General features: G+C 32.5%; 1 protein-coding gene across 3 annotated transcripts in view; it reads right to left on the minus strand.

Annotated features, from left to right (window-relative positions):
* Positions 1-26,424, minus strand: part of SEMA5A (semaphorin 5A) — a 600,495-nt gene that overhangs the window by 381,515 nt on the left and 192,556 nt on the right. For all 3 annotated transcript variants that reach the window (XM_031946119.1, XM_031946120.1, XM_031946118.1), the window contains exon 4: positions 8,139-8,238. In XM_031946119.1, coding sequence (XP_031801979.1) covers positions 8,139-8,238 — 100 coding nt within the window. The remainder of the gene's footprint in view (positions 1-8,138; positions 8,239-26,424) is intronic.

Below are 26,424 nucleotides of genomic sequence, written 5' to 3' on the forward strand. Positions count from 1 at the left end.
AATGCATATGTGTGTGTGTTTGTATATGTCTACCAATATGTACTCACACATATACACACACATTTGAGAGCATGAAAATGGGACAGACTTCATCATTATGAGGAAATCTGTGGACATTGTCTTTACTGACAGATTGGTAACTCATTTTTAACTTATTCTAAGAGAATGGCCTAGGTCATTGAGAAAAGTTGCTTACTCATGACAGCACACAGCATACAGCAGGTTAATAAATGCTTGTTGATGAATGTCACAAAATCAATATGTGTCAGAGGTAAGACTCTATCCATCCCACTACACTGCCTCTCTCTAAAGATCATAACTCAAAGAAAACATGCTAAATATCTGACAAATAGAAACACAAAATCTTGCTGCAAAAAGGTTGAAACATGAAATTCATTCCAAAAATCTATCAATAGTCAACCCTCTATCCACTATATCATGCTGCCTATCCACATATAAATTAATTCATTTTCTGTCCAGGTATTTTCTATCTCTGTGAGTGATCTTTATGTCTGTTTATCTCTCTCTCTCTCTCTCTCTCTCTCTCTCTCTCTCTCTCTCTCTCTCTCTCTCTCTCTCTCCTCTTCTCTTCCTCCCCCTCCCCACAGTGGGTGTGGGTATGTCTAACTCTGTTTCTCTCTGTGTGTCTCTGTCTGTCTATATATGTGTCTCTGTCTCTAACTCTGTCCTTCTGGGTCTCTCGGTGTCTCTATCTCTATCTCTGTTTCTCTATATCTGTCTCTGTCTCTATTTCTCTTTGTTTCTCTGTGTGTGTGTGTCTCTGCCTTTTGTGTGTGTGTCTCTCTCCATCTCTCTGTCTCTCTATGTGTCTCTCTGTCTCTTTCACTCTGTGTGTCTATCTCTGTATGTCCCTCTGTATCTCTCTATCTCTGTGTGTATTATCTGTGTGTGTCTCTGTTTCTGTGTCTGTCTCTCTCACATACACACACGTGAAAAGACACATATCTTCTCACCAACATACAAACATACTTCAATAGATTTCTGATCTCATCCACATAAGCAAAGTGACAGTGATCAGGCCTTCTAAATTTTTTCCACTCATGACTCCTTTTTTCCCCCAAGAAATTTTTATGTGATCCCAAATATATAGATATATAAAATAGTTATACAAATCAAATATTTACTGATAATAAATCATAATTTTGCAACCCCCACATTCAGTTCTGAGATTGCATACGAGGATGCAACCCACAGTTGAAGAAGCTAGTGTATAGCTGACAATAGATCCTCCATTTCTCATGCTGAGCAACTCTTGCCTATTGTTGTTGTTCATCCTTCATTTCAAAGGGACAAATGACATCAAGGTGATAATTTACTTGTGAACTAGATTTAAGTGAGACAGAGTTGCATAAATAAATCTTTCACAGGGAGTTCAATGTGCTGAGAATATTCTTCTAATTCTCTTAACTCTTCTGGAAGCAAATTACCAAGGATATCAAGGCTATCCACTGTTTATCCAAACTAGTATATTACTAAGTTATCTCTTTTAAAAATAGATTTAGTGCTATGTGTTTTTAATAATTATTTTCACTCTTTATAATTATCTTCAATCTAATCTTTGTGAAATAACAGAATTTTCAAACATTGTATTTAAAAAATGAAACTGATTCTACTTTATCCTATTTAAAATTTCTTTATTACTCACAGTTTTCTATTAAGGCACATGTACCCTATGCCCTATGCCCTTCATTTTAGTTCCTATATCATGAATGAAATATCATACATAATATGATCAAGATCCAAATAGAAAAAAGACTCAAGCACCAAAACGTTTTTTAAAAGGAAAATTACATATTTAGATACAAGTGTGCTTTCAAAAAGTATCTGCAATGATAAACCTTTTTAAGATTGAAGGAACTAAAGAGCAACAGTATCCTACTATATGTCACATGGTTAGTTTCGATGGCTTTAAAATTTTTGATAAGGAATAATTTTTCATTTAAGCTGTGAAGCATTTGATACTAAAAGTAAAGCTTAAGTAACTTTGTAAATGTATAGCTAACTCGTATGTATTTCTCTAACCACTCAATTACTACAATTTCTGCACACCAAGCACTCCTTGGTATGAAAGTAAAATTGAGTTTATCTACTTGTTGATTTTAGTAATGATTTTACTTCAGCACTAAGTGTATCCTGGGATGATTTCCTCTATATTCCATGATTTGTCTCTTTCAGTAAACATGAAACCCCCAAAACATTCATACAGTGAAATAAAAACCTTTCTTCTAGCATCACCAATTCTAATTCTAGGCAAATGCCTCATTTAAATGAATAAGAAAATAATTTCTGAAGTATAGCTTTTTGTTCTTTATTGTAAATGACATTAAAAATGATCAGCCCAAAAATTCAAATCTGGGAAATAATACTGGCAATTCAACTGAACATTACCTGTCTTTTTCTTTTGTTAGGGGTCCAAGACTTTTCTCTTTGAGTTATTATATAAAAACTTCACAGGGTGTATTTCAAACAATACTGACTATAGATAATATAGACAATCTGTGCAAAACTGTGCCACTTAGTAATTCATTCATTATAAAATACAGTTCTCTACCCCTTCCAACAAATTGCCCAACATCAAAAACAAATTCAATTTAAAATACTTTACTATTCTTTATCAATGTCATAGCTTATACAGTAACCCTCTTATGTTTCAGTAATGAAGGTGATTTGAAGCAGTAATTTTAGCAATATATTCCTAAAATAAAATAAGAGCCCCCATACCATGCTAAAAGATATTTTAAATTTTTTTACAATATTTAAAAAGTAAGTGAATGTCATATATCCAACCAATATGCCTAAGACTTGAGGGTTTTTTAATTGACAGAATATATAACACAATTTATCACTTCAAAACTTAGATTTAAATACATTAACATAATAATGTTTTTATATTTTTCAAAAATATTAACCATTCTTCACTCCACTTCAGAATTCATGAAATGGCAAATATATAATCATTCAAGAAAAATATCTACACCTCAAAGACTCATAACATATTCTTCTTTACTTTTGTTTAACTGTCCTTTAGATTTTATTAATTCTATTGATTTTAAGAAGTTTTCATCACACAGGAAATTATAACACACATTGTTCTCTGGTGATTGAACTAAGAATTGCAAAATAGAGACAAGAGCGCGATAGGCAGTGAGGTGAGTAGGTTGCTATCAATCAGGGGATCAGGAAAGTTTCACTAAAAGCAGTGGCATTCCAGTTGGGCTATAACAGATCATATGAAATACATTAGACAAGTAGGAGGAAAAAAGATATTCTAAGAAAAGACAACATTAGAAGGAAAAGCATAGAGCTTGGAAAGAACAGAGAATTTTTTTGCTAGCAGAGAGGAATCTGGTTTGTTTGAAATTCTCTCTCCCTCTCTTTCTCCTTTCCTCTCACTCTACCTCTCCCTAAAGCCCATTTTCCATGTCTATCACTTACGTCTTCTTCATTCACATAATTGGGCTTACTTTTTAAAATCTAGGATCACTAATATTTTTGCAAGTCTTCTAAATATATTTCCATGTTTATCATGTTGCATGATAAAGATCAGATCAAAAAAGAAAAAAAATTAAAAGAAAAAAGAACCAAATAACAACAACAACAACAAAGATGAAAATACTATGTTGTGATTCACAGTCAGTCCCTATAGGCCTCCTTCTGGATGCAGATGGCTATCTCCATCACAAGATCATTAGAAGTAACCTAAATCACCTCATTGTTGAAAAGAGCCAGTTCCATACAGTTGATCATAACATACTCTTGTAACTGTGTACAATATTCTCTTGGTTCTTCTCACTTCATACAGCGTCAATTCGCATAAGTCTCCAGGATCACCAGTAAGGTTCATGTTAAACTTATAATAACACAAGGTGTTCTAGTATAATAGGATAAAATGGAAAGGTAGTTGATGTTGGCAAGTTTCCTAAATATTTGTATTTGGACACTAAATTCTACTCTATAATATCCCAGGAAAGTATGAAGTCAAACAACAAATTCAACAACTTTCTGAGGTATATCATGCTTCACAGAACATTTTTTTAAAAAGGCTACAAAGGTCACTATAAATTTCATACCTTATGGCATTATATAGGTTTGCTTCCCCAATATGCCAATTTATATGGAAAGAGAAAGGAAGAAAAATGACCACATAAAACTGTAAAACCAGTTGTCATGAAGAATAACAGGTATGATCTAAAAAGCACTACAAGAATGGCAAAATGCCCTAAAATTCAAAAATTGAAATACCATGGCTAACCATAAAGAACATGGCATGTTCCAGTGCTAAAAGGGGAAAAATTATTCTTTCCATTTATAGGAAGACCTTTTCCCCCTACTTCCTGTTATTTCGGCTGTGGGGGGGGGGGGTGTGCAACAAGAGAATATAAGTAACTTCATTTCTAAAGAAGGAAATGAGTAGCATCAGGGATTAGGTACAATTTTGGTGTGTGTGGCTCAGTTGTATTTTGGAAGGGGTCTGGTATCTGTGTACACAGCAGCATGGAAAGAGAGGAGATTCGAGGGTGAGAATGTTCCAGGGTTACATTTACAAGAAAATAGGAGTGGAATTACAGAGGAGGTACTAGCCAAAAGTATGTATTTTAAGAATTGCCTAGTGGAGCACTAAATTATATTAAGCACATAAGTAGGAAGTCCTTGATACCATAGGCATTTAAAGTATATGTGGGATTCAAGTATGTTGCCCAGGTATAAGTGCCCCTGAGTACTATATTCCAAGACAGAATGAAAAACAAAAAGATGACATTTTTGTCTAATGAAATTTATCTGAATCATGAATATCTGAAATCACTTTAATGTTTCTATTTTGTAAAGAAATTTTTAGGAGGGAGGAGTGAAGAATAGAAATGAGAGCTCTAAAGGAAAATAAAATTTATGACCCAGAAGTCTATATATAATCAATGCACAGAATGCTATAAAAGAAAACTCAGTATTTAACATAAGTAAGTAAGCAAACTAAGAGGTATTGGTAAATCCTAATGGGACAGAATTTTTATAACGGAGTAAAAGTAGTATGACATAGTAGTGACTTGGATTCAAGAAAACCTGAATTCAAATTTCACCAACAAACATGTATGATCTTGGGTAACTCACTTAACCTCTGATTACCTCAGTTTCTCCATCTCTAAAATGTAATAATTATAGTACTTGCCTCCCATTGTTGTGAAAAAATTAAATAATATTTGTAAAGTGCTTAATGCACTGCCTGATGCATAGTAAGTACTATGTAAATGTTAGCTACTATTATTGACTAGGTCATAAGCAAGATATATTATGGTTGCGAGAAGGGAATTGAACAATTCAGAAATTTTCTTAAAGTGCTATTTGTTTAATAGCAAGAATTTTTAGTGCTATTGATTTCCTTTGATGACTTTTATCTATAATAACATGAGAAAGTAAAAAGTTACTCTGGATTTAATGCCAATAAATTGGTTTGTAACATAAAAGAATTACACAAGTAGGGACAATATCTCCTCAAAAAAATTTCACATGAATCAATAAGAATAGAACCTTGTCCACCAGAGTCTAGAGCCAGACTTTAAGGAAGAATGCATTCTGTTATGGTGATTAATATCTTAACATTTAAATTAAGTTTGCTGCTTATCATAAACCAATAAACATTTATTAAATACCTATTATTTACTAAGAACTGTATTAAGTACTGTATGGGAATGTATGTGTAAAGTCACATATGTACTTGCTTCCTCTCTTAGAATGTATATGCATTTACATGGGTGTGTGTACATACTTATACATAGTTGCCCACTGAACCTGTTGAAACAATACTTATTAATTGATAGGAACACTCCAAATACACCAAAATAAAAGATGGTTCCTCTCCATCAGGCCAGATCCTAACAGAATAGGTCTTCTTTTGCCTAGATCATATCCAGTTATAGTCACACAAAGAGGGAACCAGGACTTTGAAGAGTCTGCAGATTCGGTTAAGGAAGCTATTTCATATCAGCCTGTCAGAATTCTTAGCATAAAATCTGTGGAACCTTCTCAATGTCATCAAAAGTAGAGCTAATTAGAGATTTATGGACATCTGAAATAAAATATAATTATTATTAACTTAAAGATGAATTTTCAATCTGAACTGGTGAAGAGTGTTATCACATTAGGAGTTCCACCTACCAATTTCAGGCCCAAATGAAAAATAACCCCCACAGAAATAAAACTTGTTTGATTTAATAGAATTTTTATTTTTTTTAACTTAAATACAAAGAAGAAAAGAGCATTTTCCAACATTTCCCAAGTATAAAACACTATATAAAAGGAGAATTTAAAATAAAAGCATGAATTTCCATTTCCCTTTTTACTTAAAAAAAAACACACTATATAATAAATACTATATATCATTTCCAAAAGCTACTATGCTTTTCTGTACTTCTTTTTAAGTTTTCTTTTGTTCTCTGCTGTGTTTTTTTTCATATCATATAATTCTTAAGATTTTATACACAAACTCTATAAGGAAGAACAACCTGCTAATAAACACAGATAAAACAAAACACTTTATATGATATTAATACTATAAATGCCAAAATATAAATGTAAATAAATATTCCTCAGTGTGATATTAAACTATGAATACTAAAAACTTGAAGTGTAAATCTGGGAACATTAGTAATATCATAATACCATTCCCATAATTCTTCTACTTGTTTCTGGGGCTTTACTACTAAAATTCTAGTGAGGAGTGACAAGATGTATTTGTTATTTTTGCTCTGGGAGCACAAAATCCCATCTTACTAAATAAGATATTCTCCACGTATGCCTCATTTCTAAGTATTAGTACTTCCTTGGGCACAGATAATTATATAAATGCAACATTACTATACCTGAAACTACTATGGGTAAGATGAATCTAATCCAGAGAGATATTGATACCTTATATAGTTTGGTAAAATATTAATAGGACCTAACTTTCATTTTTCATTACCCTCAATATAATAATAACTGTTTTATTTCCCCCCAAGAATGAGAAGTTACAACAGAAACTGCAAAGACAGGTGCCCATATTTTCTCTTTTTCTCAACTCTGACCCATATACCAGTGTTGAAGTGTGGGTGTGCTAATAACACTTCAATTCAGGCAGAAGTTAGGACAGAATAGATAAACTAGTCTGAAAGCCAATTCTCATTCCAAACCACTGGCCAGGCAAATTGTATCATCACATAACTTACTCAAGGCCAGACTCAATTCTCTTTAGGTCCCAATAATACTCACAGTTTATTAAGCCAGGAATATATTCCCTCCAAATCTCTGACTGATGTAACTTTCTTTTCCTTCAAGACCCAGATCAGAGGCATCCTCTTCCATGCTGATGAATCTCTTTGCTGATCCATACCTTTCCTCATTCTCTGCATCCTGAATCATCCTGAATCTAAGTGTTTTCCTCATCAAATTTCTCATATCACCTCATCTAAATCTCTTCCTTCCAATTATCATATTATATTTATCACTACACAACTTTGCTTATATGTTTATTCTTTTGTTTATAAGTGCTGTATGGATAGATGTCATATCATTTATCATCTCTGCAATCATAAACTCTAGATCCATTGATTTTCACATAGAAAATAGTTAATGAGCTTGAATGGAGCTGAAATTTATTGAAAAGAAACTATAATATAAAAAAAACTTAAACCACACGACCTTCTAGTGACAGACCAGCACCAGAATTCTTGATACATGAAGAAGACGACTTGAGTTGGTATCCTTAAATATTCATATCTGTCTGAGAAGTTAAATTTTCTTCAAATTTTACTAATGAAAAAACTGAAGCAAATACAAGCAAATAAACTATGAAATAAATTGCCTAAGGCCAGATTATTCTAAATATATCTAGCATTTGCAGTGTCCTTTAAGGGTTAAAAATTGTCTTCTATACACTTCCTCACTTGTGTGTAGAATTGGAAATTGGGTCAAAAATTCTGTTGTGCTAGTCTCAAACTAAATGCTCTACGTTATTTTCCATTGCTAAAATGAAGAATGGTTAGTACCTGGTCAGTAATTTCTCATCATTTATAAAAGTTCATTTTACAAAATAAAAGCAAAACATAGTTCTCCAAAATTGGATGACAAAATATAACATTTCTCACCTGGCTCCTACAACAAGTTCTTTCTGTCCTGGATCAAATGTTAGCTGAGAAAAATCCACAGCATTCTTTGCTCTGAACTCATGTAACCAGGGGGCAATTTCTAAAAGAAAGAGGAAAAAAGGAATACAAATCATCATCATAAGTGCTGTAGATCAGGTGGCAAATATTACATTTCATATGTGATTTGAAGGTTCCCTAATGTCATCATTTGAGGGCCAAAAAGAGTTTTCACCAGCATGTCATATAATCTGCACTGTGGACCTGTAAAACAAAAAGGGCAGCCACCCAATAAATAGCAGACTGAAGCATCCATGCTTCATTCTGATTTACAAGCCAGATGTATATTTTTCTTTAGACCCTGGACTGTGCAGAAAATAACCCAATACACACATGATTCATTAGAAGACGACTGAATGGGAACAAAAACATTTCCTGTGCAACTCAAATAGAAATAGCTGAAGGTTTAGAAAATCACAATGAGACTCCTCAGGAAGAAATTATAAAGCAAGTGAACAATGTTTGCCTTTTTTTTCTCTAAGTGAACATTTCATTTCTTTGCCCACTGGGTTTCTTCTGGTAACTAATTTAAATAGCCTAGAATAGAGACATGTTGACTCCTCTCTGCATGGAGAAACAACAGTTAATTTTACCCCTACTTTGTATTCTTTCTAAGGCAAGGCAGATAATATCCTTTCCCTACTTACTACAGCACAGAGTCCCAATTGAATAGTCTGAAGTCCAGAGTCACTCTATCATAAAAATCTAGCTTGCAGAGGAACCATCTTGATTTAGTAGGAAGTTCCATTAACTTATTCAGGATATTAAGGAACTTGTCAGTAAGCTGCTTGCTAGGCACAAGTTACTGTGTTAATATGCAGATGTTATATAAACTAGATTTGTTTCTATTTTCATTTCATTTCACACTTACTAAACAAACTTGCAGCAGTTCTAACAGCATCCTTTACAAAAAAAAAGATATAATACAAGAAAAATTCAATTACTACAAATACCATTCCCTAAAAGTAGATTGCATATAAAAGGAATATTTCCATATCCTAGCTAATACCACAAAAAAGTGTCTGTAATTAAAATGAATCCACTACAAGGAAAATTCTGTATAACCAATCATTTCTGTGAATGAATGGGGGGAAAATTATTAATCCTTTGCTATATTCCAAACATGGCAAAAACAAGATAATCCATAATCTACATTTTCTAGTACCTTGTTCCCAAATAGTACATAGTTAGGGAAATGGTGGACTGGGAACAATGGTTTGGTCTAACATGTTAAAGTAGAATAAGGCTCGCCATTAAAAAAGAGCCTTTTTGCAGGTGATGATAGTGTTGTTTTGATTAAATTTCTTTCTTTTTTGGACAGTGGTGGGGATGTGAGACAATTTGGATTAAGTCATTAATTTACCCAGGATCACACAGCTAATAAGTATTTGTGACCGGATTTGAATTTAGGTACTCCAGACTCAAGAGCTGGTGCCTCATCTACCACACCACCTAGCTACAGGATTATGTTGCTTAAAAAAAGGAGTGGAAGAGATGATAGTGACCCATGGAGTTGCAAGACAGAGAGTCTCTAGGGTGAAGAAGATGACACAGGATGCCAAAGAGTTTTGTTATTGTATCTTTAGATCTAATTTAGAGGAGAAAGCAGCAGTGACAGGGAAAAAAATGGTCAGGGCTAGGAAAAGGAAGAAAGTCTCAATCCTCCAAAAAGATCATTTTCTTTATATAAAATTCTTGTACAAATGTTGGCACTTTAAAATTAATTGGACAGCCAATCAAACTATAAGTTTATTTGTACCTTAACATTGTACAAAGCACTTTAATAGACTTTCAAATCATTCTCCCATTGATTAATTTATTTTATCACTCAAGCATTTACAGAGGGAGTACAAAGCATAAGGCTGCTTAATATTATTATACTGTAGTCTGCTGTTGTTATTTTAATCCAGACCAGTGATTTCAATGGTATAGTGAGATCCCAGCATGGAACTTCCTCTAAAATGACCTTCTCTTGATCTTATCATCTTATAGAATAGCCTTGAGCCTCTGAGAATTTTAAGTTACATACCTGAGCTCACACAGCAGACTCGAATCCAATTATTCCTGATTCTAAGTAAAGTTCTATCCACTACACCAAGCTGCCTCTATACATGTCTTCTCAGAAATAAGAATAATTATGTGAGTAAAATAAAGTTTAAACAATTGTTCAGCCAGTATATATGTATACAGAGGCCACCTTAATCAATACATTTAGGCATGGGAAGGACTGTTACAAGCTACCAAAACAAGACTGGACAGAATCTTGGATTTTTTGAAGCCATATGGCATTTTTTTTTTCATAGAACAAAAAATCAGAGGAGATAAGCCTTGAGTTTTCAGAAAGAGTGTTTACATTATGTGTGAGTTCTGGGAAGTAATTGTACCAACATTTATTTTTCTTTGTTTTGTTCTTGGTGTACCAAGCAATATGTAGGAAATATAGCAAGCAGTTCCTTTGTCCAGATACCTTCTATGATATAATGCCAGTACTGAGGGTCAACTCTTATTAAGGACAGAAATCTGGGATGGTTGTTCTCAGAATAGCATAGAATCTCTGAGATAAAGAAGGGTACAAAGGTCATCTACTAAAACCCAAACCCAAAGAAGAAAAAAAAATCCCCTCTAAGTATCCTTCACAAGTGACAATTTAATTTCTGCCTGGTAGCTTCAAGTGTATGAGGAAATAAAGATGAGAAGCAGAGAAATACACAATCCTATTTCCAGTATTTTCAACATAATTTTCAACTACTTCACTGAATACAGAGAAGCAACATAACATTGTATACAGACATGGATAAAGGGCTGAACATGGAATCAAGAAGTTCAGGATTCAAGTAAAGCCTCTAACACTTGCTCCCTATTTGACCATGTACAGATAACTAAACCACTTGGTGCTTCCAACAAACTCTCCAAAACCATAATTTACAAAACAGCTTCTTGTATTCAAGGGTAGAGGGAATTTCCAAACTAACAACTCCCCAAACTGATGAAATTAGAGGTCTGCTTTCCCCTGCCTGCCCCACAAGGAGACAGATTGCAGAATGGACAGTTGTATAGCAGAGGAAAAGCAAAAACACAAAATTTCATGGGCTTTGGGGTTAGAGGTCCCAGGTTTAATTGTGGTTCTGTCATTTACTCTGTGACCTTGCACAAGTCACTTGTCTTCACCAGAACACTATTTCTTCATTTCTAAAATAAGAAGGCTGAACTAGATGACCTTTAAAATCTCTTCCAATTCCCAATATATAATCCATCAGGTTTCATCAGATTGGGAAATTTACAATATGAAAACCTCTTCCACTGATACTGCTCAGTTGATCTCAGAAAGTTATCCAGAAGACTAAGAGGTAAAATAACTTGTTTCTGATCATAATATGACAAACTTAAATGCAGGTCCTCCATACTTCAAACTGGCCAGTCAGCCATTATATTTGCACATTGTTTTTAAGATCTCTCAGTCAGTATAAAGGGGGAAAAAATTACAAAATCCAATAGCTAATTGCATTTAGAGGGAGAATGAAAAGGATAAATCAGTGATTTCTTAACATGGGTAATTTTTTAAAATGACAACAAATATATTTTGTTATAGTCATTTTACATATATATGTATATGTGTCCATATATAGTCATTTTATATATTTATATATGTATGTGTATACACACACAAAAAGACAAGGAAACATAGAGTTTCATATTTCCAACATATGCCTAAATATTTATTCATTGCCAAATACAGAATTTTAAAGCTGGAGGACATCTCAAAAATTAATCTAGTAAAATTATAAACATGAAAAAATTATGGTAGGATTCCTTTTTCCTAAGGTCACAAACTAATTAGTGGTAAAGCCATCTAATAACTTCTAACAAATTGATTCAAATCCAAACTCGAACTCTTAACACTTACTAGCTGTTACTCCCTAGACAAGTCATCTAACCCCAACTGCCTTAACGAAAGATAGACAGTAAAAGGGATAGGCAGGGAGGCAAGGAGTGAGGGAGAAAAACAAATATAAAAAGAAGATGTAATAAGACAAAAATGATAGCAGTTTCATATAAATCGTGAAGATGGTCAAAAAAGTTTCTGTGGGAATGTCAGTTAGATCAAATGCAACAGACAGGTCAAAGAAAATAAAGATGAAAATGTCATTGAAGTGGGTAATAAGAAGGTCAATGGTGATCTTCAAGATGTCACTGGTGATCTTCAGAAGAGTCCCTTCTATGAAGGGATGAGGACCAATAGTTCATAGCTGCATGCTGAATACCAACCATACATATATAAGCATGCCAGGATGTGCACATATTCTGGGGACTAGTTTGTCATCTGGAATTTAACATAGCCTCTTAAAAGTCTCTTAACTCCATTAAGCCTAAGAATATAAATAAAAGTTTTGATTCACAATCTACTCTGAGATGCAAAATAAATATATCAATGTCTTAATGAAATTAATCCTGTGAATCTGTCCTATGTTTAAGCTTATATCTTTAAATATCATTGTAGAATCCTATTACAACTGGACTTAATATTATACAGATTTGGACTTCAAATCATATCCCTCCTGTACCATTGACTAATCATGGAATCATAGATTTAAAGCTCATAGGGACCTTATTATAATCCAGTACCTTCCTTTTACAAATCAGAAAACTGAGGTAGGAAAAGATTGGGTGGCTTTCTCAGCATCACAGAAATAGTCAATATCTTGGGCAGAATTCTAACTTAATCTTTCTGATTTTAAGTGCATTAATCAATTTAACTTGGATTTTTAAAATTTAATTATTTTAATACACATTGCTTGATAAATCACGCTGTGAGAGGAAAATAGAATAAAAGAGAAAAATCAGAGGAGAGAAAAAAAAACAGAAAAAAAGAAATGAACATAGCATGTGTTGATTTACATTCAATCTCCATAGGGCTTTTTCTGGATGCAGATGGCATTTTCTGTCCAAAGTCTATTAGGATTGCTTTGAATCAATGAACAAATAAAGAACCAAGTCTTTCATAGTCGATCATCACACATTCTTGCTATTATTGTGTACAATGCATTCCAGGTTCTGCTTGTCTCACTCATCATCAGTTCATGTAAATCTTTCCAGGCCTTTCTAAAATCAGCTTGTTCATCATTTTCATATATAATATTTCATGACCTTCATATACCACAGCTTACTCAGCCATTCTCCAATTGAAGATCATCTATTCATTTTCCAATTCTTTGTTACCACAAAAAGAGCACATGTGGGTCCTTTTCCCTCCTGTATGATTTTTTTTTGGGATACAGATCCAGTAGTGGCACTGTTGGGTCAAAGGGTATGCACAGTTTTATATTCCATGGGCATAGTTTCTGATTGCTCTCCAGAATGTTTGGACCATTTCATAATTCTACCAACATTGTATTAGTGTCCCAGTTTTCCCTTATCCCCTCCAACATTACCATTGTCTTTTCCTGTCATCTTAGCCAATCTGAGAGGTGTGAAGTAATATTTCAGAGTTGTTTTAATTTGCATTTCTCTAATCAATATTAACTTGGATTTTTTTAAACGCTCTTTTTTTTCTCACTTTTCCTGATTTATAAATTGGGGATAACACTTCTACCATTTGTCTGAGAAGACATATATTAAGTACTGTGTAAAGTTTAAAGTGCTAGTTACAAGTAAATTAGCAGCAGCTGCTGCTGAAATAATAGTAGAACTTATTTAATATTCTAATACCAAAATAGAGGTGCTAATTCTACTTACTGACACTATAATATTTTAATATCACTATAACCAATAAATTCACTTCAAAAAAAGTTTAAAACATTTTTTCATCCATTTTCCAAAAGTCTCTTCAACATTGTTACCAAATTCTGCCAAAGTATCTCAGTTTCAAAAGAAGATTTCTTTGTTTTAATACTTCCAACCTCACTTCCTTGGAACCCCTAAAGCTCTAGATTTCATTGAGACAATAGACAGAAATCTTTGAAAGAAGAGTTTTATTTCCTTTTAGAAGACCTTTGAAGAAAAAAGGAAGTCATATGCAAGATAATGAGGTTATTGACTTAGTCACCACAGGTTTTTAGTCTGTAGCACATGTTTCTATAAGGAATCTGTTTTTATTTAGCTGTCACCCTAATAATATTCCCCCAGTTATTTCAAAATAACACTACTCCTTTCATACAGCCTTAGCCCTGGTCAATTGACAATCTTTTTGTTCAATACTCATTGATCTCTGGTACATTCCCAACAGCAACTATTGCAACCCTTTTCTAATCTTTTTTAATTTAGCAAATTCAGTGTCCTGTCACTATCAGAAGATGATCTCTAATTCTAAGGGGGGGAAATAGGTAAATGAATAAAAAGATCATAATCTATCATACTTTTATTTCAAAAATATTTCCTATCTATTCTTTTTCCCCCTCTAGCCTGAGAGGCAGAGAGATATACTTTCTTCTCTTCCAAGGAAAACTGGCTACTTATTCTTTTTTTATCTCGTCTATTCACTGAATATTTATTGAATACGTACTACAGAATAGATACTATATAGGGGATTCTTATGACACAAAATGAGACATTCCTTGATCTTATATAATTTATGATCTAATGTGCATGATAAAACATATACAGATGAAAATATACTAGAGAAAGGGGGAAAAGTACAACAATGTTTATAAGAAAATTTGAGGGAAAAGAGATAATTTTAAACTGTGAATATCAGGGAAGGCTTCATGTCAAGGAACATCTGCTCTGATCCTTAAAGGAAGAGGTCAACTACTTGTAGATATAACCAAATTGTGGATTCAAAACTTCAGGAATTTGCCCTGGCGACATGGTGGATGTCGCTTTACTATGAAGATAACTACTGCTTGCTGGATGTTCAACAGCCATCCCTTGAGAAGTAAAGAAATCAAAATAGAGACGTCTATGAGGAACTTGACAAGACCTTCAAAATCAAGTCAATATATATTTTGATGCTTGGTGATTTCTATGAAACTACAGGCATAAGGAAGGACAAGAAAAATAATGTCAGAAACATTGTCCAGGATAAATAAATTAGTGTACAAAGATTTTTAGATGACTAAGGAATGAACAATATGAATACATTCTCCAAGGAGGATCAGAAGACTATAGATAGAATAAGCTACAAATGACATAATAAAAAATCAAATTTACCATATCTTAACAGATATGAAAATCTTAGTTGCTGACATACCTCTCATTTAAGATTTTGATGTCTCTGTTGCTTCATGAACTGCTAATGGCAAAGGACAAAGTAAATATCAAATTATAAGGAATGATAAGATGAACAGAAGAGACTACCCACAATTACAGTACCTCTGACCTATCCAATTTAAAGAAACTGCTTCTTAAAATGGCAAAAAATAAACATAGATACATAGGCCCTCTGTTCAGATATGAAATATTCATCAGAATGAAAAATCCAAAAAGGCCTCAGCCAATGAAGACTTAATCACTCCGCCAAGTGAAGAGACACAGTAGCCAAGGGTAACAATTATTTTAAATACATGCTCATTTGAAAATCATTACTGAGGAAGATGACAGAAAACTACCAACATTTCCTCAGAAAACATGGAAAAGCAATTTTAAAGAAAATGATTCAGCAGAGAATTTGTTGTATGATCCAGCTAAGCTACATCATCATGAAAACATCTGTGGATGGGAAATAGAATAGAACTCATCTAAAACATTTTCAAACTGAACTATGACCAACACATTTAGACTTTACTATATCAGCACATGATGTGAGTAAATTGCAATGCCACTTAAATAAAATTAGATCATATATAAACAGAAAGAGACACTATTTTAAAGCCACTTGAAGCATTAATTAAAATATGTCAATAAAGGGATGTCAAAAAATAAAAAAAAAAATTCAGTGAATATTTCTACCAAAAACAACACAAAAGAAAAAAGTAAACAAAGTTATTGACTCATATCTGTTTTCTAATCCCTATAAAGTCTTTCTGAGAGCAGTCTAGCACAAAGGGACTACAGACTTGCTAAAATCTTGAAATGTGGTTTTCTGTAGTTGACTATATCATTAAGGTAAAATTGACTGAGAACTAGAAACAATTTAAGATTTTACTGTATTTATTATTTGCTATTTTCCCAAAGCAATTGACATAGTACAATAAAATACAACAATCAAGACTTTAAGAAAGAGATGAAACTAAGTAAATAAATTTTTTAAAGATTTTCAGAAAAATGGGGTATCCACAAACAGAAGTGGAAAACAAGAAAACAAATGTCAACCTCAGGTGTTTGATAATGCTGTGGATACACACGAAAAACAAGAAAGAAGAATGTCCTATTCATTATAAGATTCTCCAAAAATATCTATTTACAAGTGTCATTCTACTGATAACATTAAGTCCTGTAATTTTATAAAAGAAATCTATAACAAAGCCAATGGTATCAGTATAACTATGAATACCAGGAAAATTAAATGTATAAAAAACACACAGAAACCTGATTAGAAAAAGCTGCATGAATGACATTCTGCCAACTGGGCTATTGTTTGTATGTGTGCACGCCTTTTAACATATAAGGGTATATTATATATATCTATGTGTGATATGCGTGTATGTATGAAAGACTGTACATGTATGAAATACCTGTAGACAAATACTGAACTGCATTAAGAAACAAAAAGAAGAAAAGATTAAACAATCACAATTAGACTGGAATATAGTGATTTCCATAATGCCAAACCACATATTGCAAAAAACTATTTCTCAAACATCAATTTTCTTGTGCTTGTGACTCATGAAACACCATGATCTCTGAAACTCTAAAATGTCAGGTAATACAAAAGGCAATGGAATATTTATGATGAATTTAGGTAGGCTGAAATCTTTAACCAGTGATTTGAAAATTAGGAACGTAGAATAACAAGTACAAAAGGAATAGGAAATGAAATGGCCATGTGCTGAGAAAAAAAGGATGACAAAATGTCAATTATTGGTATTTTGCCCAAAATAGAAGAATCATATGGCAGAAATACATGGTGGAAAAGAATTGCACAGTATGAGAAGCCACGGATTGATTGCCAACTTTACTACTAAAGCGTGAAACCACTTCAATAAAATAATTTATCCATTAAAGCATAATCATCAACATATATATTTAAGTACCCCCAGAGAGGGAGGTATATAAAAGGCCTATTAAAGTACATGGAACTTAAACTGCATCTTAAAGAGATCTCAAAGCGGTCAAGATGAAGAAGGAAAGCATTTTTTCCAGGGTAGGGGGAGAGCTAAATAAAGTCACAGAGGAAAGAAATGGAATGGGGTTAGGGTTACAAAAGCATCTTAAGCAAAGGAGTAACCTCTGCCTTAAGTATTATATGGAAAATGGCTTGAATTGGGGAAGGATCACAGTTAAGATGTTATAAAATTTTTATAATAGCCTATGTGAAAGATGATATAAGTCTAAACTGTAAATGATATGTTTAGCAAACATTAATCTTTTGCATGTACTTATTCTGTTTAATATTTTATAGTCTTTCCTTAATCTTTTTCAGTGTCTTACCTAATACCAAATAATCTATAAACGTGTTTATAGATCAAGCCTACAAAAATTCTACCACAAGTACTCCTTAGCACAATTATCTATTTGGTGCTTTTTTGTTATTTAAATACTATTATAATTTTACTGAGTTATATTAAGAAACCAAAATGAATTCTGATCATATCTACATTAAATCCATAAATGATTTTGGTAAGGTACGATCTCTGATCTTCAATTTTGTCATCTATAAAATGAGGACAGACTAAATACAAAGACTTTCCTTAAGCTCTAATTCTATGCTACTCAAATAATTTTTTATTAATTTCACTTGGGCCATCCATCTACATTGGATGTCTCTTCCCCTACTTAATAAAATGAAATAATTTAAAGTATTTAGCAAAATGCCCAGCACATTAAAAGTATTTAATATATGCATATTCCCTTCTTTATTCCTTTTTTAAACCTTTTATTTCTGTAACTACATCCTGATAGTTATTATTATTTTGGGAATAAATATCTCCAAATAAGTGAATTCCCCAAATTTAAAGTTTTTATTGTAATTCTTGCTCTAAATTGGTTACATTTTCTTGTTTATTGTTAGTTTATAAGAATACAGCTTTTTGATGTTTGGTTTTTGTTTTGTTTTGTTTTACCTTATCTCATATCCTACAATCCTTTTTTCTCACTTCTTGTTTTGGCAGAGACAAGTGAAGTCCATAGTTATACTAATGTGTTATCTGAAAATTATATATATCTGTTTATGTAATTATTTGTCTCTTTAATTTTCATATTAATTCTATTTTATCCATTTCAATAAGTTTTTTTTTAATTAAATGCATCTTTTGTTCAGGATTCTCTTCTAAGGGCATTCTTAATATCTTCTGTCCCTCCAACCTCCCCATTCTAAAACTACATCAAATGGAAGATGACTATCTCTGGTGACTATCACAGAGTCCATCAATGGCTTCATATTCAAAGCCTTTCCAGTTTGGGAGGACCTGACAATGAGAGATCAGAATAGGATTTTGGTAGGAGGTATTCCAGATTACAATGATATATGGATAGTGCTTTGCAAACATGAACTATAATTATTAGTTATTAATAAATACATTATTTAATATATATCATATTAAAATATTTAACATCATTCAATTAACAAAGGAGCACATTTTCTCTTGATTTTTGGAAATAATTGCTTTTTATGAGTTTTTATATATAATAATTGGTTTTTATTTTTAAAACTATTTGCCAAGATTAAGCCAGAATTTTGCTTAAGACGCTATCATTAGTAAACAAAGCCACTAAGGAAAAAATTGCACCAGCACCCATTCCTAAAATTCACTTTTTGGGGGGATATCATAGACAAGGACTAGATTTTATCCATGCAAGGCACTCCCTTCAGCAAACTGGCAATTTATCCACAACTTGTAATCTTACTTGTTTCTTGAAATACTCAGAGATTAAATGAGTTAGACATGATCACACAGCTAGTATATATCATAAGTCAGGCAATCCTTTATCCACTTTGCCATACTGTCTTTCTCCAAAGGACATATCAAAAAAAATCATTTAAATATCTAACAAATAAAAAGAAGTATAAAGAGCTGCCACAGGAGTATCCTACCCACTTACTGAAATATAAAAGTCATTCCAAAAATCTCTCAAAATATTAGACCAGAATTAACGTCCCCACACAAGCAGAAGCTTGTAGCATTTACATTGTCCAGAGAACAATCTGACTTGTTTAGAGCCGATGAGAAGGCAGTGCTTCCAATGTAGATTAATCTGGCTATCTATAAGTATAGCTTCATTGCTCACCATTCCAAATGAGCGTATATTAAACAGAAAGTAGAATGACAGCAGGCCTACAAAACAATGCATATGAGATTTGGATACTATGCTACAAATCAATCTCATGTGACAAGAAAAAAAAGGCAAAAACTATGAGAAGACTATATGAGGCTATGTATCAATACAGAAATTTTAAAGAAGATTTAAAATAAAGGTCTAAAACATATCATCTTTGTCATGATATTCTCTGTTAAGAGTGCTTTGTATATGCCAGCATACAGAACATAAATAAAAGTAATAACGATCATATGAGTATCTATAAATGACTATACTGTAGTAAATCTAAAACTCAGATCTGTTTACAATTCATTGTCTGGAAATTTTAATGTGGACAAAGCAATCATGAAACCCTGGTTTTATTTGTTTTTATTTTGTAAATGGATGAAATCTTTCCCATGAATCCATTTTATTCCAATATATGTATTGCCCTTTAAGCCACATAACTCTCAGGACACACAGAATAGAATAATAGAATGAATTATTGGATACATTGAAATTGGTTCTCAAATTCTATTGCTATGTCAAGTCAAAAAGGCTTCAGATTTCTAGGATGTTTTAAATTTCAGTGACAATTTATTGAGACCATGACAATATTCAGTAGGATCGAATTCATCTTTATGGAGCAAATACAACTTTAGACATGACAGGAGAAAACAGAAATGATGATGGAAGACACTGCTTCCCTAGAGTGAAGACAACAGATGGAAAACTAAAAGTAGATGAAGGAGGAGATATGATAAAGGTTAAATGGTTGACCACTTTCAAATCAATATAAACAGCTTGAGTCTGACATGGAGCCAGCAATAAAAAATAGTTGGGAAAGAAAAAACTGGTCAAAACAGCATGTGAGAAAGATGATTTTATTAGCAACATTTTGGATTGCCTGCAAGGTTAGAGAGTAGGATCTCATCTGTGAAATGTTACAGTTTCATAGCATGGATTTTTTTATGTTTTGAAAAATTAATCCTAACTTAAAGGTATCTATTTCTCTATTTTTATGGTTTTCATTTTAACAGCAGTACATTAAATAAAATATTTCATAAATGTTTTGAGGCCACAAAACATTTTTAAAAAAACAAAAAATGGTTTTTATAAGAATCATAAAAAAAGAAAAATTATATTCAGAATGATATTCATGAACCTCTCTTAGTTTTCTTCATCATCTTTTTGACTGTTCTCATTTTTCTTCCTTAGATTTTCTATTTTTTTTTCTTTCTTGCTATGTCTGCTACTCCAAAGATTACCTCAAAACAACAGGACAAATTCACTAATGGTAATAGGTCAATGGCTTTCAAGATAAGCTTTAAAATAAAATAGAAATCCCCATTGCTTTGGTTAACAGCTTTTGCTCTGAAATCTCTAGATTTCAATAAGAAGTACACATTAAGGTTATTTATTATATTGGTGTATATGTATGTATTATGCATGTCTAGATGAGAAAGTTCAAGAGCTCTGTTATTTTGAAAATATCGAGTTTGTTAAATAAATTTCTTGAAAAGTCATGTTATTTCTCATTTCCTATATATGCCCTCTATTCCGAATGATTCTCATTTTTCAAAGCTCATGACAGGAACCTGCAAAAAGGACACCATGAAAATGAGGACAGTTTAAGTATAAAAGGTTGTTAAGGATAATGCAGGGAAGAAATCCTATGAAATCAACAAAATCCTACAATTTAAATCACCATTTCTCTTTCTTTCATGAACAATTGTTCCAATGTAAATGAGGAAATAAATGAAGAGTGTAAAAACTATGTAGGAAAATATGAACCAGGAATAAAGAATGAGAAGTAAAAAAGACAGAAAACATAAAAGCCTATTATTTGTATATCATATATGATTCTTCCACATTGTCCTAATACACTGCCTCATTATAGAATAGAGATCATCTAAACATCTCTAGGATTATGTCATGATGTATTATGCTGCAGAGATTTCAAATATATGCCCTGTAATAAACTGAGATCAGCCTGATTTGAATACTCAGAGACTTAGCATCAGTATTTTTGGAGAATTTTTATCCATGAAACAGAAAAATACAAAATGACATTCAGTTCTATGACTACATTCTGATTCTGTAATGATATTGGTATTGTGTTTTAGGTTTGAGGGGATGATTTCAAAAGCTGGAGAGGTGATTGATTAGTCTATCCTAATAATTTCTTAATATTTCAGATCAGATGCTTGCTAAAAAAAAATGGTTATGTGGTACTGATGATACAAATTGAAAGAGAAACCCATACTTAACTTAGTGGATAAGGAGAAAGGTGCTAGAAGATGACTTAAGCTTATGTCCCACTTGGGTCATGAATGTCTCATCTTCCATGTCTATGGAGATCACTTTAGCAGAATTTTCAAGAATAAAAACATTCCATATAGTAAATTATGAGGCTCAGTATCCCTAATATAAAGAAAAATCTTACAACTTAGGTAAGATCTCTAGGTCATAATAAACCTGGAAGATCTTGGAGTGATAACAACCCAGGATAAAGGTAACTGGTTTACTGCAGCTTTTGGTCTTTTAGACCAAACTCACCATTGATGCACATTCAAAACCCTCAGTACCCACAAATGGATGGGATTTTATCTAGTGAGGAAAGCCATAGTAGACAACTTTTAATTAAATTAAAATTAAAATAATTAAAGGATGACATACTTTCAATGATCTTGGGAGGTAGCAGGTTAATCAGCTTTTCCAATTTGGGTACTAAGAATTATTTTTTTAAAAAATCCTTGTTAGACCCTGCTATTTTCAGAGAAGAAAGTAAAATTCAATGCCTAGTCAGCTTTTTGCAAATAAATAATATATATATATATATATATATATATATATATATAGAAATGTAATGACATTTTACCACACAAAGTATTTTTGTAAAGTTATGATACTATATTTCAAAAAAAACTAACTTACAATATCTAAGCAAAAAGTATTAAATAACCTACAAATGATGCAAATGCTTCTTTTCCCTGTGAAAGTAATCTTCCAAAATGAAGACTACACATTCTATTTCAATAAATATGAGACCTAGTCTCACACAAAAGAGTGGTGCATACCTAACATTACTTCTAGACATATGGAGGTAGAACCTCATATCTTGAAGTAAAAATAAGCACCTCTTATCATAAGGTAGACCATGGTAGTTACAAAGTGCCACCTAGAGTAGTGAGTTAAAGGATAAAGTATATGCTAATTAAAACTCCACGTTTTTAAAGAATATCTATAAATTTAAATTATCAAATGGTATTTTAAATATGAGCTGCTTGGCTAATAACCAGAGTGGATATAATGCTGGGGCAAAGAAGGAAAGAGTATTGGATTTTGGTATTAATTACTATCTATGTACTGTTGGACAACTCATTTTACCTGTCCTTATCTATGAAATGGGGACTTGTGTACTTCAATGTGAACATGGATCCCAAATTCTCTTTGCAATAGAAATAAGATTTTTTTTAAAATTTAAAAAATCATGCAAATCCAAATTCAAATAAGGCGAAAACCGCAGGCTCCTTTTTAGAGCCAGTGCTTTTTTTCCCAGTCTATGTTCTAAGAGTGTTTAAGACCAAATAAAGTCAAAAAATAGTGTGACATGTCACTGAGAAGCAATATTCCTTAGGTCTATAATAAACATAGTTGTTTTTAATTATGAACTTTAGAAAATGACTGTAATCTTGAGTTACAGTTGTAATTACAATCATAATGTGTCTAATTCCCTCCATAGACCATCTTAAAATTCAACTTTTTAGTTACATGAATCAAAAGTGACCTTATTACGACAATAATTTTCATTATTGTCCCTTTAACAGGAACCTCTAACAGGGATTAGAGGGAAGAAGGGAGGGCACCAAGCTCATTAACTATGAGAACCACATATATTTATTAGGAACCTAATATATGCAAGTCCCGATGGGTGGTGCTTGGAAGACAAAAATTCTTAAATGATGCCATCATCTCATCTAATAGAGGGAAGGAGGCCTTTGCCCAAATACACATGATACACAGCAAAATGCAATAAGACCAAAGGAGAAATCTAGATAGAGTTGTAAAAGAAATATCAGGAAGATGATGATCCAATACCCACATCCTTTTCATTCTATATTTGTAACAGACCTAGTTCAGATGTTACCTTTGCTGTCTGGAACTCCCTTGATGCTTCCAACTGCAAAGGACCATTATGAATACATAAAGGTCAGTAACCAACCGTGTTTGGCCAAAAGATATAATTTACAAAGTGGGAGAGAGTAAAATAAGAACCAAAGGACAATTGAAGGTTTTGACTAGGAAAGTGACAGAGACAGAGCTGTTTTACCTGGAGGATTATTCTGACAAATGTATAAGTGATGAACTAGAAGAAAGAGAGAAAGAAGATTGAACAACAAATCCATTTTTCATGCATCTGTTACTCTAAGCTTTTCAGATTCAATGACTGAGAGGAATGCGGTACCACTGGATTGTTGTTATGTTTGTTGGTGTTCGGTCATTTCAGACATACCCAACTCTTTGTGACCCCATTTGGCATTTTCTCAGCAAAGATACTGGAATGGTTTGCAATTTCCTATTCCAGCTCATTTCACAGATAAGGAAATTGAAACAAACATGGTAAATAGACTTGTGTGGGGTCACACAGCTGGTAAACATATGAGAACAAGTTTGAACATTAATATTCCCAACTTCAGGCATGGTGCTTTAAATACTATGTCATTTAGCAGCCCATTAACTAAATTATGAGAGTTTTTTAAAATGGTAAGTTGCATGAAAAGGGATCCATGGGCAGCATGAAATCATGCAAGGCAGCATGGTGTAGTAGCAAGAATAGTGGAAACAGAGTTAAGAGAGATCTGAATTAAAATCTCTCTGACACTGTTAAGAGGTAGTAAGATGCTTTAGCCTTTGCAATTGGAGTTGGTCACTTCACTAATGAGAGTTCTTTTAAGTCTTTTATGAACTTTATATTTTTTATAATTTTATATTATATATTACATTACATATATCATATATAAAATATATAATTATATAAATATAATTGCATAAATATATAATTATAAAATATATTGTTATATAAATGATTTTTTAAATTTTATATTTTTATTTATATATATAAATTTTTATAAATTTATATCTTAAGTCTTTTATAAATTTTAAAAGTAATTCAGATTTCTCACATTAAATTACTTTACAAAAGTAAAACCATACTTAAAACAAGAATAATGACTATGAATGTGAAACTGAGAAAGTGCCAATATTATAAAGCATCAGTACCAAAGCAGAAGAAAGAACAGGAGGATATGCTGCACCCCAGGACACAGAGTTTTGAGTAAAGTCAGATGCCACAGAAAGTACAGAATAAGTAAGGCACTATATAAAGGTCTTTAGACTTTGCAATTAAGCAGTAAATGGGGACCTTGAAGAGAAGAGACTGTGTAAGGAAGTAAGAATATAAGACATATTGCAAAGGATTTACAATTGAGGAGTGAGGGATGGTAGACTCAAAGTTGTCTAGCACCTCATAAAGAGACCTTGAAACTGACTCCTGACTATTCCTTTTATCATACTACCACTGTCCTCCATCCAATTGATGAACCAAGGAAAGAAGTTTTTCTCTTCTAACATTTCCAAGACCTTTGTTCTTTCACCATAATTCAACAATTTATACTTTGATTTTCATGCCATCCAATTATCTCCATCCTTTAAATCTTTGCTTCTGACATTGAATGACCATCAGGGAGCTCTTCCATTTTGCTAAGTAGTCTTAAACCTGTGTTACCATGTCTTTCTTCATAAAACTCTTGCTAACGTTCTCAGATGCTTTAATAGTCACCCTGATAACCTTTCCTCCATTCTGGTGTCTATCCATCAATTCCCTCAATTCCAAAGTCTTACACCAGCTCCTCCTACTAAGTAGAGCACTCTATAGATTGCTTTGCAAAACTGCTACATATCTTTTCCAAAGTGAAGCTCATGACTTATCCTTTCAACCTGTGAAATCCTTATCCATTTTCTCTCATAGAAACCCAGGACAATCTATGAAACATGCTAGACATTTTTCTCTTAGATTTTTTATAATATACACATATGTTTTAATAAGCTATTGGGTTATCTTTCATTTCTTGTGCTCCTTACATTACTAAATTACTCCCATTTATAAGAAAACATGTTCTCAGTGGTATCCCTACATACCACTTTTTGTACATGAGTCAACAGTGGACATCAGAATCCATCATGTGGCCCTCCATTATCTTTTCATTTTATAAAAATTATTACACTATAAAACATAAAACCTGGAAGCATCAACATTAAAACTGTTTAAAAGATAACTTTTCATGATAATAAACAAAATTTCAAATATATTTATATTTCTTTTAATGCTTTAAAAATGACTAAGAGTTGCTCAAAAGTTTCTGCCCCTTAAAAGAAGTTTAAATAGGAAGGAAATTGGTGATCACGGGACAGAAATCCTATCACTAGCTCAGAAATACCTAGGCTCTAGTAATATGACATATATAGTTTTAAAAACTGAAAATTATCTCTTTCATAACTTGTGATTCACATGCAACTTTTCCTCTTACTCATTTTTTCCCCACTAATGCTAAAAATTTCAATTACATTTTAATTAAATTAAAAAGCAAATAATTTTATAATTTCTGCTTTCTGGGGTTGGTGAAGCTGAAATCTCTGGAGAAACTAAAACAGATGTCTGGGACTGGGCTGGAAGCCTCATCTGGGAAGCAAGCCTGAATACCATTAGTATTATTTCCAGAATTCAGTGAGAAGATTAGAACTCAAACCTCCTGATCTTCAAACACTTCCAAAATAACTATTTTACCCTTTAAATAAAATAAATTTCCAAATAACACTGAAAATGAAGCAACAACAA

Source organism: Sarcophilus harrisii, chromosome 1 (genome assembly GCF_902635505.1).
Source record: "Sarcophilus harrisii chromosome 1, mSarHar1.11, whole genome shotgun sequence".
In the NCBI taxonomy this organism is placed as follows: Eukaryota; Metazoa; Chordata; class Mammalia; order Dasyuromorphia; family Dasyuridae; genus Sarcophilus; species Sarcophilus harrisii.